Source organism: Sylvia atricapilla, chromosome 24, assembly GCF_009819655.1.
Source record: "Sylvia atricapilla isolate bSylAtr1 chromosome 24, bSylAtr1.pri, whole genome shotgun sequence".
In the NCBI taxonomy this organism is placed as follows: Eukaryota; Metazoa; Chordata; class Aves; order Passeriformes; family Sylviidae; genus Sylvia; species Sylvia atricapilla.
The window spans coordinates 1,488,911-1,506,530 of NC_089163.1; the positions used below are offsets into that span (position 1 = coordinate 1,488,911).

The 17,620-nt window shown below is 53.2% G+C and overlaps 2 protein-coding genes across 2 annotated transcripts in view; one reads left to right on the top strand and one right to left on the bottom strand.

Annotated features, from left to right (window-relative positions):
• The window catches only part of PPIE (peptidylprolyl isomerase E), a 97,208-nt gene extending 94,355 nt beyond the window's left edge, over positions 1-2,853 (top strand). The window contains exons 5-11 of the mRNA XM_066335105.1: positions 77-103; positions 275-356; positions 455-555; positions 1,344-1,467; positions 1,564-1,749; positions 2,291-2,433; positions 2,529-2,853. Of these exons, the coding sequence (XP_066191202.1) occupies positions 77-103; positions 275-356; positions 455-555; positions 1,344-1,467; positions 1,564-1,749; positions 2,291-2,433; positions 2,529-2,597 (732 nt within the window). The 3' untranslated portion in view covers positions 2,598-2,853. The remainder of the gene's footprint in view (positions 1-76; positions 104-274; positions 357-454; positions 556-1,343; positions 1,468-1,563; positions 1,750-2,290; positions 2,434-2,528) is intronic.
• Positions 2,854-5,902: 3,049 nt separating this feature from the next.
• LOC136371338 (bone morphogenetic protein 8B-like) lies at positions 5,903-17,323 on the bottom strand. Its single transcript, XM_066335399.1, has 7 exons — positions 16,909-17,323; positions 11,155-11,347; positions 9,847-9,995; positions 9,103-9,297; positions 8,436-8,515; positions 7,972-8,082; positions 5,903-6,188 (listed from the first exon to the last, which is right to left on the bottom strand). Exons 1-7 carry the CDS (start codon positions 17,321-17,323, stop codon positions 6,039-6,041), a joined length of 1,293 nt encoding a protein of 430 aa, XP_066191496.1. The 3' UTR covers positions 5,903-6,038.
• Between the last annotated feature and the right edge of the window lie 297 nt (positions 17,324-17,620).

The following is a 17,620-nucleotide window of genomic DNA, read 5'->3' on the forward strand; positions in this document are numbered from 1 at the left end:
GGGACATGGCTCTGCTGGGCCTGGAAAATAAATGTTAATAATGATTTTATTCTGATTTTTTTTTTTTTTTTGGCAGGATGCAGCAGCAGCTATTGACAACATGGTATGGGCCCTGCTCCCACTCCTGTTCCATGGGGAAGTGTGACTTTGCTGCCCTGTGGGCTACAGAGAGAGCACAAACTCTGTCCTCTGAGCTCTGCAGGGCTTTAGAGGGGGGCCACGGTGGTTTTATACCTTTTGGTGGGTTTTGTTGTGCTTGTTTCCCCCTCTACAGAATGAGTCTGAGCTCTTTGGCAGGACAATCCGTGTGAACCTGGCCAAACCCATGAGAATTAAAGAAGGATCATCCAGGCCTGGTGAGCTGGGGAACACGACATCCCTGGGGATGCTCCGAGCTCTGTGTAAAAGCTGAGGGTCAATTCCTGTGCTCTGACCTTTCCTCTCGTGGCCACAGTCTGGTCAGATGATGAGTGGCTGAAGAAGTTTTCAGGGAAGACTTTGGAAGAGAACAAGGAGGAGGAAGGAGCAGAGGCCCCCAAAGCAGAGGCACAAGAGGTAAGAAAAACAACTGGATCCCAAAGGATAATGTAGGTGAATCCCTGAACAGCTGGGACAAGGAATTCTGCTGACCTGAATATTCCAGAACACGTGGGTTTATTGCAAGGATTTTGGGTAAAAAGGGCCTTGCCTTCAGCCACCAGCCTGGGCTGGAGGGAAGTCCCAAAGAGAGAAGGAGAGAGAAGGGAGAGAGAGCAAAGGGCAGGGGGAAGAGAGCAGGAGAGAGCGAGAGTAGGGGGAAGAGGAAGGGTAAGAGTTAAGAGTTAAGAAGAGAGGTAAGAGTAAGAGTTAAGAGGTAAGACCGAGGTCCTTGTTACAATCCATTATATCTCCTTTTGTGAGGAATATTCTAATTTTCAGTGACCAACCAACACAAGACACAAAATCCTGTAGAATCTGCATACAGCCTGTAAGAACTACTACATCACCATACTGTGTTATATTTTAAACTCTAAAAACTACTCTTTAGACTTCTGTTTTGCTGCATTGACTTTTGGATCCCTCAGCCAGGAGAAAGGGATTGTTCAATCCAAAGGGATTCTCCTTCAGCCAGCTAGGCTGTTGTTTTGAGGTTATATGGTAACTAAGACTCAGTATCCTACAACTCAAAGTCAGCTTTCATTTCTATTTCCATTATAGGTTTTATATTTTCAGAATCTTTTGCTGAGCAATCACATTTATAAGGTTTCCCCGATTCATCTTCCCCAACAGATAAGAACATAAAGCTGGAGGCAGAGCAGAGCAACGTCACCACAAACTTTACTTTTCTCTCTTTTCCTGCCCAGGATGAGCCTCCTGCCAAGAAATCCCGGGTGAACCCGCAGGTTTTCATGGACATCAAGATCGGGAACAAACCGGCGGGGCGGCTGCGGATTCTGCTGCGCTCCGACGTGGTGCCCATGACTGCAGGTGAGGAGGAGGAGGAGGAGGAGGAGGAAGCTCAGCCTCCCCTGAGGATGGCTTTACTCTCACCTCCTTCCCCTCTGCCTCCTCCCCGCCGCGCAGAGAATTTCCGCTGCCTCTGCACCCACGAGAAAGGGTTTGGCTTCAAAGGCAGCAGCTTCCACCGTGTCATCCCCCAGTTCATGTGCCAGGCCGGAGATTTCACCAACCACAACGGCACCGGCGGAAAATCCATCTACGGGAAGAAGTTTGATGATGAAAACTTCATCCTCAAGCACACGGGGCCAGGTAAATCCCGAGCAGTGCAGGGGTTGGAGAGAAAATGGCTCAGCAGCATTCAAGGACCGCATTTGGGGTGTTTTGGCCGTGTTGATAGCAGCAGCGCTGAATTGTAATTATAATTTTTATCATCTGCATTGGCCAGATTCTTCTGCCACGTTCAGACCCTCGTGTCTCATCAAGCAGAAGCTCATCATTCCCTCTCCAGTCACTTTCCTTGCAGTGTTACATAAAGGAAAACCAATTTCAAAGCTGCTTTTCCTGCTTGATTTTCAATGAGGAATGTCACAGCATGACCGTGAAAAAGCAGGAGCAAGCAAGCAGGTTCATCTCCATACAAACAGCCTTGCTGTTACTGCAGCTAAAAACAGCTGAGCATCTTTCACACTCACAAGTGTTTCTCAGCATAATTGACTTCCAGAAGTTTCTGTGGGTTTTGGTACCCAGCAGCCCCCCTGAATCCAGCAGCATTTTGTGGGATGTGGGAATGGGGCTGGGCTGAAGTAGCAGCTCTTGTGCTCAGCCATAACTCTGCTCTCTGTGACCCCAGGGATGGTGTCCATGGCAAACTCGGGCCCAAACACCAACGGCTCCCAGTTCTTCATCACCTGTGACAAAACAGACTGGCTGGACGGGAAGCACGTGGTGTTCGGGGAGGTGACCGAGGGCATGGATGTGGTGAGGGAGATCGAGGTAGGTGAGGGCAGGGGAGGTGCTGGGGGCAGAGCCCACTCCCTCCCTGCCCTGAGGATTCACATCTGGAATTCCTGCTGCTCTTTTCCTCCAAGGCTCAGGGCACCAAAGATGGGAAGCCGAAGCAGAAGGTGATCATCTCGGACTGCGGGGAGTGCCCCTGAGAGGGGCTGGATGGAGGGAAGCCTGGCCTGGAGGGACAGGGAAACAGCAGGATGGGACACCCCAGGGACTCCCCAGCACTGCCCATCCTGCAGCTGGAATGGGAATTCCCCTCCAAAGGTTCCTGTGGGCAGGATTTATCCTTCCTGGGATAAATCACTTCCTAGCCCGTGCTGCCCGAGCAATCCTGCTGCTGTGTTCTGGAGAAAAAAAAAATATATATATGTTTGGTAAAAATAAAACCTAGTTTTGAAAATACTGAGGGCCTGGCTGCTGAATTCCCTCTGTGGGAGGCTGGTCTTTGAGCAAAGATGCTTTTTTCGGGTTTTTTTTTTTTTGTATTTGCCCTCATTTCATTAATCCCGTGCCTAAATCCTGGCTCCAGGAGCAGGTAGCTGTGCCAGGGAAAGAAGAGCAGAGCTGAACCTCTTGTGTTTGTTCCTCAGCAGCATCTTGTGGAGGCATTTTTTGGCTTTGTAGTGTCCTTTTCCAGCAGCAGAGGGAGGCAGGTCCCTGGGATGTGTAAGAACATGGTCAGGACAAGGAACACCAGGAAATGAGGGAGCCCTTTGGGTGATGAATAATAAAAAAAAAAACAAAACACAGTGATGAGACTCTAGGAAGGGATTTCCAGACTCCAGAGTGGGATAAACCACATGGATTTATAGTTCCTGTGGTGGGCAGCCCTGGCTTTGCACTTAAAGGTGACCAGGAAGTGATGGATTTGGGTTTTCCTCTGAAATTATGGAAGGGGTGTTTGGTTCTGAGCTTGGCAGGAGGGGTGAGGTTGAGAGGAGGATCTGATGTTTGGATTTTGGAGATGTTTGGAAGTGTTTGTGCCACTGGGGATTTGGGGTTTGCCCAACCCAGCCTCTGACAAGTCAGGGGTGCTTTTTTTTTTGTTTCCTAGGGTGGTTGGGGCTTGTGCATTGTCCTAAACCTGAGACAAGGTGAGCTGCAAGGGTGTGATTCCTGACAGACAAACCAGCCTGGCTTTGCCCTTCCTTGCTCCCTCCTTTTTGTTTAAATCCCACATTTTAAAGTCACCCCTTGGAGGCACCTTCAGTGAGAACCTTAGAGGGAAAGTCGAGGGGCAGTGGAAGGATTTTTTCTCTGCAAGAGGCACCAAATCCTACAGAGCCAGGATTGCATCCTGAGCTGCATTTCGTGTGGAATTAGAAACCCAGATAAGCAAAACCTTTCCTTGGGAAGCTGGGCACTGACAGGGAGCAAATCCTTCTCATTTTGGTGGGGTTATTGGGATTTTTTTCCCCCACCCCCAGGTTCTTTCCTTGTTCATTGATGTGAGGTTCCTCAGGTGGCCGAGCTGAGAACCAGAACCTTTTCCTTTTAAAACCAGAGCAAATAAATAATTGAATTGTGCAAATAACCCGGGGAAGCTGCCTGGGGCTGGTGTGGTCACAGCCCCGTTGGGAGCCCATGGGATGGGCACAGCCTGACCTAAAACTCAGATCAGGGCTCATTTTCAAGCAAATAGGTACAATTTTAGCAGATTCTGAGTATTTTTTTTCGTTGCGAAATGTCCTCTGAACAGAGCCCTGTTGTGCTGTGACATTAAAAAACAAAGAGCAAGAGAAACTCCGTGTTTACTTTCCAAACTTTGCGTTTATTTTATAACAGTGCTGTAGCTCAATATGGATATTTTCCTTTTTTAATTTTTTTTTTTTCCAAGCTGGCTGAGTTTGGTGAACTTTGGGTAAACAGGAGGGGGGTTAGTCAGCCAGCTGCTTAATTAGCTGATGATATTTTCATTAAGGGAATTAAAAGCACTTTGGGTAGAGATGGGTTAGTGGAGAAATACACAGCTCATTCCCAGCTCAACCTGGATGCTGCCACCGGCCCCAAAACTGCCTCCACCACAGGGAAAACAAATCAGTCACAGACAAAACAGAATCAGCCAAAAATCCTCTCTTTCCTATATATATATATATATATATGTTTGTATAGATCTGTGTGTCTCATCAAGCAGGATAAGAGAAAGGAAGTTTTATATTATTTACATCCACTTCTAGAAATGGGTGGGAGGGGGGTTACATTTGTTTTTTTTAATATTATTAATTATTAATTATTAATGGTTTTGCTCTGATGCAGCCCACAAAGCTCCTCTTCCATGCACGTAGCAGAAACCCAGGGGTCACATTGCTCTGGTGGGAATGGGAGGGGACACTCAGGTGTGGGGATGGGACATCCAGGGGCGGGGATGGGACATCCAGGGATGGGAATGGGACTTCCAGGGGTGGAAATGGGACATCCAGGGGCGGGAATGGGACACTCAGGGGTGGGGATGGGACATCCAGGGGCGGGAATGGGACATCCAGGGATGGGAATGGGACACTCAGGGGCGGGGATGGGACACTCAGGGGTGGGGATGGGATACTGAAGATGGGAATGTGACATCCAGGGGCGGGAATGGGACTTCCAGGGATGGGAATGGGACACTCAGGGGTGGAAATGAGACATCCAGGGATGGGACATCCAGGGGTGGGGATGGGAGTTCCAGGGGCAGGAATGGGACACTCAGGGGTGGGAATTGGACACTTGACGATGGGAAGGGGACATCCAGGGGTGGGGATGGGACACTGGAGGATGGGAATGGGACACTCAGGGGTGGGGATGGGACACTGAGTATGGGAATGGGACATCCAGGGATGGGAATGGGACATCGAGTGGTGGAAATGAGACATCCAGGGGCAGGAATGGGACACTCAGGGGCAGGAATGGGACACTCAGGGGTGGGAATGGGACACTCGAGGATGGGAATGGGACACTCAGGGGTAGGGATGGAACATCCAGGGGTGGAAATGGGACATTCAAAGGTGGAGATGGGACACTCATGGGTGGGGATGAGACACCCAGGGGCGGGGATGCGGCATTCAGGGGTGGAAATGGGACACTCAGGGGTGGGGATGGGACACTTGATGATGGGAATGGTACATTCGAGGATGGGAATGGGACTTCCAGGGGTGGAAATGGGACATCCAGGGGTGGGAATGGGACACTCAGGGGTGGGAATGGGACACTTGAGGATGGGAAGGGGACATCCAGGGGCGGGGATGGGACATCCAGGGGTGGGAATGGGACACTCAGGGGTGGAAATGGGACATCCAGATGTGGGAATGGGACACTCAGGGGTGGGGATGGGACACTCAGGGGTGGAAATGGGACATCCAAGTGTGGGGATGGGACATTCAGGGGCAGGAATGGGACACTCAGGGATGGGGATGGGACATCCAGGGGTGGAAATGGGACACTCAGATGGGGATGAGACACTGAGGATGGAAATGGGACATCCAGGGGTGGAAATGGGACATCCAGGGGTGGGGATGGGACACTCAGTGATAGGAATGGAACACCCAGGGGTGGGACTGGGACACTCAGGGATGGGCAATGGGATATCCAGGGATGGGACTGGGACCTGTCCCTCAGTGGCAGCCGCAGGATTTCACCACCATGTTGCGGTGCTTTTTGAGGATGACGTTGTTGTTGCTGTCATAGTAGAGGACAGAGGTGGCTTTGAGCTTGGTGGGGGCACAGCACGCCTTGGGCACGGCCTCAGGCTTCATCAGGTGAACCTGGGGGGATGGATGGAGCCCGTCAGAGCCAGCAAACGTGGCTCCAGGCAACAGAAAAAAGCGTCAAACCAACCAAAAAAAAAACCCCACGGTGAATGGGGGGATTATTTCCATCTTTTTGCAAAAATATTTATTCTAAACTCCAGGCAGTCCCTGCTGCGGTTTATATTGGATCAGGGCTTGCAGCACTGCGTGGGCCAAGCAGCCCCTTCATTAATTTGGGATTTCAGGGTCTTTTTTCTCACAAAAATAGACAAATTACTTAAAAAAATAAAAAAAAAAAAAACAAATGAGCACAGCACGGGTCAGGCCCCGGTGTGGGCGGGTGAACGCTGCCTGTTGTTCCAACAGCGATTCTCCACCCCAAACTTCAAACCTAAAAACCCACGACACCTCTATGAACTCGACTCTGTTTTTTGGATCGTTTTCCCCTGCTCGGGACAGGCTTTATCCCGGTGTTTTTCCTGCAGGGAGCAGCCCGAGGGAGGCTGGGCAGGACGCTGCCCCCGACATGTGCGATTAATTTATGGCAGGGGCAGCCGAGCTCTCCCAGCTCGGAAGTCCGGTGTTTTGGCTCTCCAAACCCTGCTATTTGCAGCTCAGGCTGGGGCTGGCACAGCTCCTCAGCCGCCTTTGCCCTGGCGCTTCCCAGAAGGGCCGGATCCAGGTGATTCACATCCTGCCCAAACGGCGTTTTTTGGGAACAGCGCTGGGTTTTAGGGGTGATGGGTGGGTGTAGGGGGGGAAAAAAAAAAAAATAAGGCCTCTCCCTGCTGCTGTCAGGATGGTTCTCAACCCCTGGAAGCTTTGTTAATGTCCAAATTAAACCCCGCCAGGCGACACCTTCAAAGGTTTGGCCAAAGGCTCGGCGCTCCCTGTAATTAACCGCGAGCACCGGAGCCGGGGTGGCTCTGCCATTGGGAAACCAAACACTCACAGGGCAGGAAATTCCAGAAATTAAAGCGCTGTCTGGGATGTGGGGTGGGTTTGGGAAGAGAAAAAAAAAAAAGCAAAACACCAAACCTAAAACCAACCACCCCAACAGAAAACTCAAGGCGTTGAAGGTTTCTTGCTCGGAATATGCTGAGCCCAACGTTTGGGTGCTGGGGCTGTGGATAAACCCTTGGAAACAGCTGGAGGGGAGGATGCAGGGATGACATGGAGCCTTTTTTGGGAAGAGCAGGGGGGCTCTGGTGTGCCCAGGGCTTGTCCCTGCTCCCCAGCTCCCTGCCAGGGGAGAGGGACCATTCACCTGTCAGAAATCATCAGGTTTTGACCCAGCTCAGAAAATCAAGAGGTGAGGGAGCTCTGGGATTTCAAAATCCAGAGGGTGAGGGACAGAGCTTTGTGGCCTCACTTTGGGTCTCTCCTCAAAATTCCGCTTTGAAATTCCACACTGGAATCTCCAGCGAGCCTGTGGTGGGGGCCAGCCTGTGAGCACCCACCCAGATGTGTGAGCACCCACCCAGATGTGTGAGCGCCCATCCAGATGTGCATTCACCCACCCAGATGTGCATTCACCCACCCAGATGTGCATTCACCCATCCAGATGTGCATTCACCCACCCAGATGTGCATTCACCCACCCAGATGTGCATTCACCCACTAATTCTTTATTTCAATCAGGACCCCAACTGCACCCTCTCACCTAAAGGCCCTCAAACCCAGCCATGCTCATCCCAAAATCCCAGCTCTTCCCCAGGACCTGCCGGGCTCTGACTGCCCCCAGGACCCCAAAAATGTCCCCCCAGGACCCCGAATGACCCCCCAGGGCCTGCACTGACCAGGGACTGCAGGATGGCGTGGTTGGTGGCGTTCATGCAGGAGTCCAGTGGGAATGCACACTCCCCCTCGCAGTAGTAGGCTGAGTATCCCTGTGGAGCAATCACCCAGTCCTGCAAACAAACAAAAATAAAAAGGGATTACATGGAGGGCTTCGCTCATCTCTGTCCCCTCATCCATTCCCCACCTGTACAAACAACTCAGCCACCTCCTCCCCACGTGGCTGTGCCAGCAGCGAGGGTTTATTTTGATTTATTTTGATTTTTTGGACCGAGCCGTGAGATGTTCGGGGTCACCGGTGGGGTTTGGGGTTGTGGCAGTTCATGTTTGCCTTCCCAGCTCCCAGAGATGGTTTCACAGGTAGGAGAATCCAGCCTGGGAGGGAGTCCAGGGTGGGGGAATGGAATGATGGGGGGGTTTTTTTATTTTTTTTTTTGGTCATTTACTTCTCCCAGCAGACAAGTACCAGCCAGCCGAGGTCCTGGAAGCTGACGTAGAGCTCGTGGCGCCGGCAGACCTGTCGTCCATCTGTGGTGTGGACATCATCTGGGGGAAAAAGGGGAAAATCTCAGCCCTGGAATCCCCCATCCCACCCTTGCCCTGCAGTCACAGCCCCTCAGAGGTTGGATACAGCCCCTGGGGTTGGGATTAGCCCAGGAGAGCCAAAGGAGAGGAGCCTTCGTTGCTGCACAAAGGGAAAAGCAGCTCTGGATTGGCCTATAAATTGATATTCCAATATTGCGGTGAAGGAATTCAGCTTTAGAAGGGCTGAACCCTGGCTTTTCTCGCTTTGAGGGTTTCCCAAACTCAGTGGTTTCGGGCCCCTCCTGCTGTCCCCTCCTGCCTGAGTTTTCTGGAGCTGTGACACCTTCCCAGGGCTCCGAAGCCAAAGGCAATGAGGCAAAAATTCCAATATTCAGTAATCCTGACACGCTCACAAAACACCATTTCCTTGAGGGCATCCAACCCAAACCCTCTCTGCACCTCCCAAACTTCAAAAACCTCCAATCCTAAAACCTCAGAACCTTTTTTGCTCTATTTCCCTTGGGCCAAAATTTGGGATTTCACGGCGCTGACAAGCCCAGCCTCGTGTTTTCCATAGGGGAATCCTCCTCCTCCAGAAAATACCTTACCAAAAATCCCCGGGAGCTTGTTGGGGTGGGGGAGGTCGTTGGATTTCTTGGGTTGTCGCCTCCTCGGGGGTTTTGCTGCTCGTGTGACACGGGAGGGGCTGGGGCTGGCCCGGAAAAATGTCACCATGAAAGGCTGCTTGGAGCGGGGTCCCCGGCGCCCCAGGAGCCCAGCCGAGCCTGGATCCACACTGTGCCCTGTGAGGACACGACCACAGGTGGGTTTGGCCTCAAACAGAACTCTTTTGGTTAAAGCAGAGATTAAAGATACAGGAAATTTGCGGTGGGAACTGCGGCATCCCAAAGAGCCCCCTGAGGATCCTGTTCCAGCATAAAATGGTCACAAGGGGATGTTTGAGGATTAAAATCGATTTTTTTTTTCCCCCTTTCACTCCTGTGGAGGGAATGGGATGGTTGGGAGTCCTCCTCCCATGGAAGAGGAGCTGCTCTTTGTGTGCCTTCACACCTGGAAAAGGAGCTGCTGGAGCAGATTTAATCCCGTGGGGAAAAGAGGGTTAAAATCCTCTGCCACACACACAGAGGATCCCTCCAGGTAAGGAGTTCATTAAGTATTAATGGCGTTAATTACAATCCATGCCATCAGAACCCAGACTGCTGGCGCTCATCACAGCTGGAAATTGAAAGTTGCACTGAGATCAACCCCCTCACTACATCCCACAGCACCGAGAGGACTCCAGACCCTGGGAATTCTGCCCCAAACGCTGCAGGGAGGTTGGGAAAACTCACCATCATCAGTCTCCACATAGAGCCTGAGCCCCAGGTTGTGTTTCTGATCCACTGACCAGTGGTTGCTGGCGGCCGTGACGTCAAACACCAGCCAGCCCTCTGTCCCAGCACGCAGGTCCTGCACATCCAGCAGGAACAGGTCAGATTCCCTGCAGGAACAGGGGCAGGAAAAGGAGTAGCTGAGTAACAGCACCCAAAGGGCTGCAGCAGGAAGGATAATTAATGGAAATGAGTCCTCGGAGCTGTGTCTGGACAGATCCCGGCTCTCGGTGCCACCGGCTGCGCTGGACACCACGGGGGTGTCCTGGCAGCTGCCCTGGGAAAAGCGCCTTCCCCTCCCAGGTGGAAATGCCAGGGCGTGGCACTGCCCTGTGGGAAAGTGTGGGAGCAGCCGGACACGGCGGTGCCGCTTCGGGTGGGGTGGGAAGGGAAAGCCTGGAGCTGGTCCCCAGAGCTGCCTCCATCCTCACCATCTTCATCCCACTTCCCATCCCCATCATCTTCATTTCCATCCCCACCTCCCCATTCCCACCCCTGTTCCCATTCCCATCCTCATTCCTGTACCCACACCCATCATCTTCATCCCCATTCCCATTTTCATTCCTGTGCCTATCCCCATCAGCCTTGTTCCCATTCCTGTCTTCTCCACTCCCTTTTCTGTTCCCATCATCTTCATTCCCACCCCCGTCCCCTGGATTCTCATCCCCATCATCTTCATTTCCATCCCCATCACCCCATTCCCACTCCCATTCCCTTCTTCTTCAATTCCATTCCCGTTTTCATTCCTGTACCTGTCCCTATCCCCATCAACCTTGTTTCCATTCTCATTCCCATTTTTTTTATTCCCTTACCCACTCCCCTTTCCCATTCCCATCATCTTCAATCTTCATCCTCATTCCCATTCCCATTTTCTTCATCCCCTTACCCACTCCCCTTTCCTACCATCTTCATCCCCATCCCCTGCACTCTAACCCCCATTCCCATCATCTTCATCCCCATTTTCATTCCTGTACCTATCCCTATCCCCATCAACCTTGTTTCCATTCCCATTCCCATTTTTTTCATTCCCTTATCCACTCCCCTTCTCCATTCCCATCATCTTCATCCCCATTCCCTCCCCATCTTCTCCATTCCCACACCCTTTCCCATCCCCATCCCCTTCATCCTGACCCCCATTCCCATCTCCTCCACCCCAATCCCATCCCCATCACCCCACTCCCCTCTCCTTCACACCAAACCCACTCCCACCGCCTTCATCCCCATTCCCACCCTCCTCATCCTCCTTCCCGGCCCTTCCCAGCCCGTCACCTGTTGGAATGCTGGGCAGCCACCTCGTAGATGCTGATGTGGAGGGAGGTGTTGGCGTGGTTTGGGACACCCCGGGATTTGTAGATGCGGAACTCTGCGGCCGTCACGGCCTCTCCCGCCGGCACCTGGGTCAGGTCGAACCTGAACTCCTTCCAGTAGGGCTTGGGTGAGAACAGGTCCCTGTCCTGCTCCACTGCGGAGCAAAAGGGGTCAGGGATGGCTGATCCAAGGCTGGAACCTCCCCGCTGAGTCCCACCGAATGGAATTTTGGGGACAAAGGCAAAACCTCCATTTGGGTTCTGAGCCGCTCGCCCTTGGTCGGAAATTCCCGTCTCTTCAGAGTTTGAATTTTCCCCCTTATCTTTGCAATTTGTTTCGCTGTAAACCCACCAGCTCCCCTTCCCAGCCCCTTCCTTTGTTATTAATTAAAACAATTAATTATTAAAACAATTAAACAATTCTAAATTAATTATTATAATTATTTAAATTAAAATTAAAAGCCCAAACGCTGGCTATGGGAGGAGCACAGAAAATGTGCCGTGCTTTAGCAGCAGCCTTTTCTGTTTTATCAAGAGGTGAAAAAAACACACAAAAAATTTGAGGTTTTGGAGGTCAGCTGGACCATCCTGAAGCAGAAATTGGGGTTTTCCAAACTTTTCTTGCAGCAGACAAGCCCGGGGCCATCACTGGATATCACAGGTCCACAAATAAATATTAGTCCACAAGTAAAAATTTATCCACAAGTGAAGATTTCCAGCCTGTGTGTTTTGGGGGAGTTGGGTGGGGGATAATCAGGTCACTGCTCTGTAAAAAAAAACAACCCTCCCTTTTTCCTGAAAACACCTTATTTCTCCATCACACAGGGACAGGAAAACCTGATTTTATTTCGTTCATCCCTAAAGAATAAACCTTCCTTTCTCTACGGTGATGCAGCCCCCACAGTTTTGCTAATGTGCAATTATTTGCTTCAAATTATTCTTTAAAAATACCCCAATCTTCCTAGTCTGAGTGTAATTAAAGTTTATGATTAAATATGATTCAATGTGACTAAAGCTTCTCCTGCTTCAGGCGCAAAAGCAACGCAACCAATTCGACCTGGTGCTCACTTTTAAAACTAAAACAAACAAACAATTAACTAAGGGAAAAATAAACGTTTTAAATACGTTTTTCACCAATTCTAGGAGGGGGAAAATTCCAAATTTAACCCACTATAAGTTTGCCATTCCCATTTATATGGAGGGAGATCCAAACCCAACACCGGGATTTCGCTTACGCACCCACAAGTCTTTTTATTTTTTCCTTTTTTTTTTTTTTTTTTTTTTTTTTTTTTTTCAAATCCCACATTCCCTCCAGCTCCTGGCTTCACCACAAACTTCTTTTTCTTTTTTTTTTTTTAAATTTTTTTTTGTGTGTGTTATAAAAAAAGCCCGGGGCCAGGCGGGCAGGGCGGATGCGGAGAGCGCTTCCTGCTCCGGCGCAGCGGCTGCCAGCTGCAGCAGGAGGATGCTGAAGGGACCTAACCCAACCCCTATCCCCTCTGTGTCCCCCAAAACCCTCTGCAGCCCCTCAGGCTCTTCCCTCTTCCCCGTTTTTTTCCATTGGAAGGTGGGTTGGGTTTATTCTCCCCGATTATTGGTGGTGCCCAAGCTGCAGAAGCCTCGTGGCGCTGCAAAAAATCCTTAAATTCCCCCCAAAAAACACAAGCAGAGGAGTCACTTCTACTTTTTTAACCCCAGGGAGTGTCCCACAGTCGGTGCAGGAGGACAATCAGGTACAGAGTGGTGTCCCCTTGGGTGTTTTTGGTCACTTGGGTGACCCCTTTGCTCCAAAACCTTTGGTTGTAGCTGGACCCTCACCCAGCGATGGGCAGGAGGATTTTTTTGGCAGAGCCAAGGAGGTCACAGAGACCCTGCACCACATTAAAAAAAACCCAAAAAGGTGATTTTTGTGCCTCTGCTAAATATTTTTATGAAATTTTCCTGTCGTGGGGATGATGGAGGGGCCCAGGGATGAAGGCAGAGGAGGGGATTGGGTGGGAGGGGAGCCCAGGGACACCTTGGCAGCAGGAGAAATTCTAAAGGGGCTGCACAATTAGCTGAGCTCCTTGATGAACCAAATTAACTGGATCTGACAGTAATCTGTGTTTAGGATGAAATTCTGGGAGCAATCCCTGAATTCTCTGCTTCTTCAGGGATTTAAAAAAAATACAGAACCAATTTAGAGGGGGAAGACTGAAGGAGAAGCCATGACTGGAACGCAAACAGCAGCTTGGAGAGGGTTCAACACCACCGTGTTTGCTGCTAAAATAAAAAAAGGTTGTGACACCAGAACCCTGCAGCTCCCCCAGAGCACCCAGTGGGTGCCCCAGCTGACCCGTGGGTGCTCAGATACTGCTGGGGCTGTGCTGGAGGTGCCCCCCCGGGCTGGTTTTGGGGAGCCCACGGTGTCTGGGAACCTGCCCCTGATGCGGGTTTGACTCAGCCACACCACCAACCCTCAATTATCTGTGGGCGGATTATCCGGATTGCAGAGGAGACGCACACCAAAAAAGCCCAACCCAAGCGCTTTTCTCTCCTTTCCCCTTCCTTTGGCATCATCCCCCGAAGCTGAACGTCCTCCCTGTGCTCTGTGCTCCCATCACCCCGCAAAAAAAAAATTCTAAAAACCATTATAAACCAGTAAAAATGACATTGGGGCCGTTCCCCTGCCCGGTTCCATCCCAGCTGAGCCTCCTGGTGTCTCCCTGAGCATTCCCAGATCTCTTCCCAGATCCCACCCTTCCTCCTGCTCCCCAGGTTATTCTTAGCTGCACGTTTTTCATTGTGCACTTTCTGTGCTTCAGTCGTAATTACCGGCCCTGGCTGCTCCCGATGGGTGCCCACGATCATTTCAGACACCAAATTAAAAGGAAATGTCAGGATATTCAACCACATCAAGTGCTCTGGGGTCCTAAAATAGGTTTAAAGGAGATGCAGGGAAGATGGTGTCCTTCGCTAGCAAGCAGGAAAAAAATAAACCTCTGGAGGCTTTCTGAAGTGGGGAGGGATTTAGGAGTTATCCCAACACATCCAGACCCATGGTTTGTCTCGTGAGTGCTCCCTTCATCCTCCTGGGATGAGCACTGGGAGCTGCAGGACACAGGGCTGGGCTCTGGACACCCCCTTGGCCCCTACACACATCCAGCTGTGTCACAGGTGGATCCCAGGGATTTATTTGGGAAGTTTTTCCCATTAAAACACTCGCAGAGGGTCCGTGCAGAGCACTGACACCTTGGCACAGGCTGCCCTCGGGTGGATGCCCAGAAGAGGAGACACAAATGGCAGCAAAATGAAGCCAAGGGTGGGAAAAATCCTGATTTCAGTGGTGATTGTGGGGGCAGTGGGTGATGAACTTCCAGTGTGGAGTGGAGCAGCACATCCCAACTCCTAAAATTCAATGGAAGAGGCTGCCCTGAGCTCCCACCCCACACTTACGGTTCCCTGAAGTGCCTGGGGTGCTGTGGCTGTTTTGGGAAAGGTGTCCTGCCTTCCTCTCAGGGCTCCCTGGCTTTCCAGGGAGATGTTTGGCTGTGGGCACAGCCTCATCTGGAACAGCCACGGGGGGAGTCCGTGGAATCACTGACTGCTTTGGGCTGGAAGGAACCTTAAAGATCACCTAATTCCAGCCCCTTGCCATGATCAGCGACACCTTCCAATAAATCAGGAGGGAAAGGGGGGATGTGTGTGCTGTGGTGCCCTGGGGGACTCAGGAGTGGTCCTCACCCCTTTCCTCTGCTCCACAATTTCACCCTGCCCGTATCCATGGCTCACAGCTGAGGAGAAATCCCAAAACTCATCCTAACCCCAGGTTTAAAACCCCAACATCCCACCTGACTCCTTCAGCGAGGGCACAGGAATAGCACAGCTCAGGCTTTATCCTCGCCCTGGGAGGAGGAAAAAAAGGGGTGGGATGGGTGGATCCACCATCACCCAAAGCAGCTGGGGGTGCCCAGGGGGCCTGGCTGCCCCTGACCCCAAACTGGGCCCTGTTTGTGCTCCAGGGAGGTTTGTCATTCCCCCTTCCCAGGACCGAGGCTCACACAGAGGTCCAAGTGCCCAATGGGGCACAGACTTCACCCCATTTGCATGTCCCATCAGGATAATTGTGCAGATAATTATGTATGCAAATGAGAGCTGGCCTTCTCCCACAAAACAAACAACCAAAAAAATCCCTTATTTAATTAACATGAAGGGGCTGATGAAGCCGCAGAAATCAAAGCCATTCAAATTGAAGGCTGGAGCTGTGTTCCCCAACTTTCCTGGCTACTCCAGGGGCACTGGGAAGGGGAGGAGTGGCCCTGGACCAGCAGTGACACCTCCCAAAGGCTCCCCTGAACATCCCACTCTGGTTGTCACCCCTGATCGTTTTAAACCCCATTTTGGTGCTTTGGGTGGTGTCCCAAGTGCTTGAGGGGATTCGGTGCTTCAGGGATTTTTTTGTCTCCATCACTCTGGGTTTTCCCAAGGTGCTGAGCTCCACCAGTTCCCTCAGGGCTCTGGAGGGGAGTTGGGTGCTGGGTGCCTGCAGCTGTGAGCACCCCAAGCCCCTGGGTCTGTCCCAGGGGGACTCCTCACACCCACAGGTGGGACAGGGGGTGGAGGAGTGAGTGGGGGACACCTCTACAGCCCCTCCCTCTCCTAAACCTCCTCCCGAGGGTGCAGATCCCCCTCCCTGCCTCCAATCTCCAAGGAGAGATTCTCCCCATCCTCAGAGGTTGTGCTTGGGGCACTCAAACACGCCTTGAAAGTTACGAGCAGTGGCAGGGAAAAGCTCCATATCCGAGCTCCTGGTCTGCAAATCCCGCTGGGCTCAGACCGCCCCAGTGGCTGCTCTGCTCTGGGAGAGGGCTCATCTCATCCCAAGTGTTTGTGGCCCCGCTGCTGCCGGGAAATACGAGGGATGCTGGAGCTGGAGCCCGCAAACCAGGCGGACGGGATTCCAGCAATGATCAGCAGCCTCGAGGATTTTATTTGGGGCCGCGGTTCAGTGTCCCATCGAAGGTCACCCTGGTGCTGTCCCGCCTGTCCTGAGCCCCCTGTGCCCACCGAAATGGGGAGAGCAGGGTGGGCAATCCTCGCTCTGCTCCCTCTTTCTGCGGGACGTTCCCTTTTTAAACGGGTTTGGGATCCACCTTCACCCAACTCCCGTGTCTCTCACAGCCTGTCTCCCTCCTACTGAGCTTCATTTTGGGCAAAAGCGTTCCTTATTTGAACAAGGACTCCCCGAGAAACCAGCGCAGGGCCGAGGGATGCTCGGAGTTGCCGGTACCACAGTCCTGGACCGGGAGTTCGGGTTGGGATCAGCTCAGCCCCGTGTGCCCGTCCCCCGGTGTCCCCTCGGTGCCTTCCCGGTTCCTGCGCTGTGCGGGCTCAGCCGCCGCCTCCTCGGCGGTCCTGCCCGTCCTCTCCTGTCCGCTTTTGTCCCCTCGGTCCCTCCGTGAGTCCCGGTCCCCCTCCAGTCCTGCGCTCCACAAGCTCCGGTGGCTCCGGTGCTGCCAAAGCCGCCGGGATCCTGCCCGCACATCCCGGTATCCCCTCCCGCTACCCTCGGTGAGCTCCAGCGCGCTCCGATCGTCCCTGTGCTGCCAAAGCCGCCGGGATCCTCCCGTCCGCACATCCCGGTACCGCCGGGTGCGCTCCGGTCCTCCCGCTGCCCCGCGCATCCCGGTGTCCCCCGGCGTCCCCGGTGTCCCCGGTGTCCCTCAGCCCCTCTCACCCATGTTGACGAGGCTGACCACGGTGTCTGCTCTGCTCACGACGCTGCCGGGAGGAGGACTCTGCGTGCTGAGCCCGGTGAGCACCGGGCGCGACACCGCCGCTTCGTCGCCCTCCTCCTCCTCCTCCTCGCCGGCCACGGCGTGGTACAGATCGAGCATGAAGAGCGGCGCGGCGGCCGCGGGAGCTCGGGCAGGGGCTCGGGGCCGGGGCCGGCCGGGCAGCCCCAGCACGGCCAGGATCTCCCGCTGCACATCCCGCCGCTCGCCGCCGCTCAGCCGCCGCTGCGGGATCCCGGCGGCGTGGAGCCGGCGGCGGAGGACGCTGCCGCCGCCCAGTTGGCACAACACGGCCGCTACCCAGAGCAAAGCCACGGCCCCGCGTCGCCCCCCGCCCGCCCCGAGCCCCGGCCCCATGGCACCGCCGGGACCCCCCGCCCGGTGCGGTGCGGCCCCGGGCACCGGCACGGCCCCGGCTCCGGGCCCGGCCCGCCCCGGCGGGGCCAGGGAAAGGGACGGTCCCTTCAGCGGCACCGCCCCGGCCCTCCCCGCCCGGAGGCTCCGGGACACGGGGGAGCATCGGTGGGTATGAGAAATGGCAGGTAGCCAAAGGTGGGGAGAGTGAAATTCATGGGAAATTAGCCCTAAGGATGCTTGTCCTCGTGGGCAGCCAAAGCCGTGGGCTCTCATCTCCTCGCTCACAGCCAAAATCGT

Coding starts and splice junctions, on each gene's coding strand:
- LOC136371338 (XM_066335399.1), bottom strand. CDS start 17,323: ATGGGGCCGGGGCTCGGGGCGGGCGGGGGGCGACGCGGGGCCGTGGCT. Junction 8,083..8,435: donor TCCAGGACCTCGGCTGGCTG/GTACTTGTCTGC, acceptor GTTTGTTTGCAG/GACTGGGTGATTGCTCCACA. Junction 6,189..7,971: donor ACGCCATCCTGCAGTCCCTG/GTCAGTGCAGGC, acceptor CCATCCCCCCAG/GTTCACCTGATGAAGCCTGA.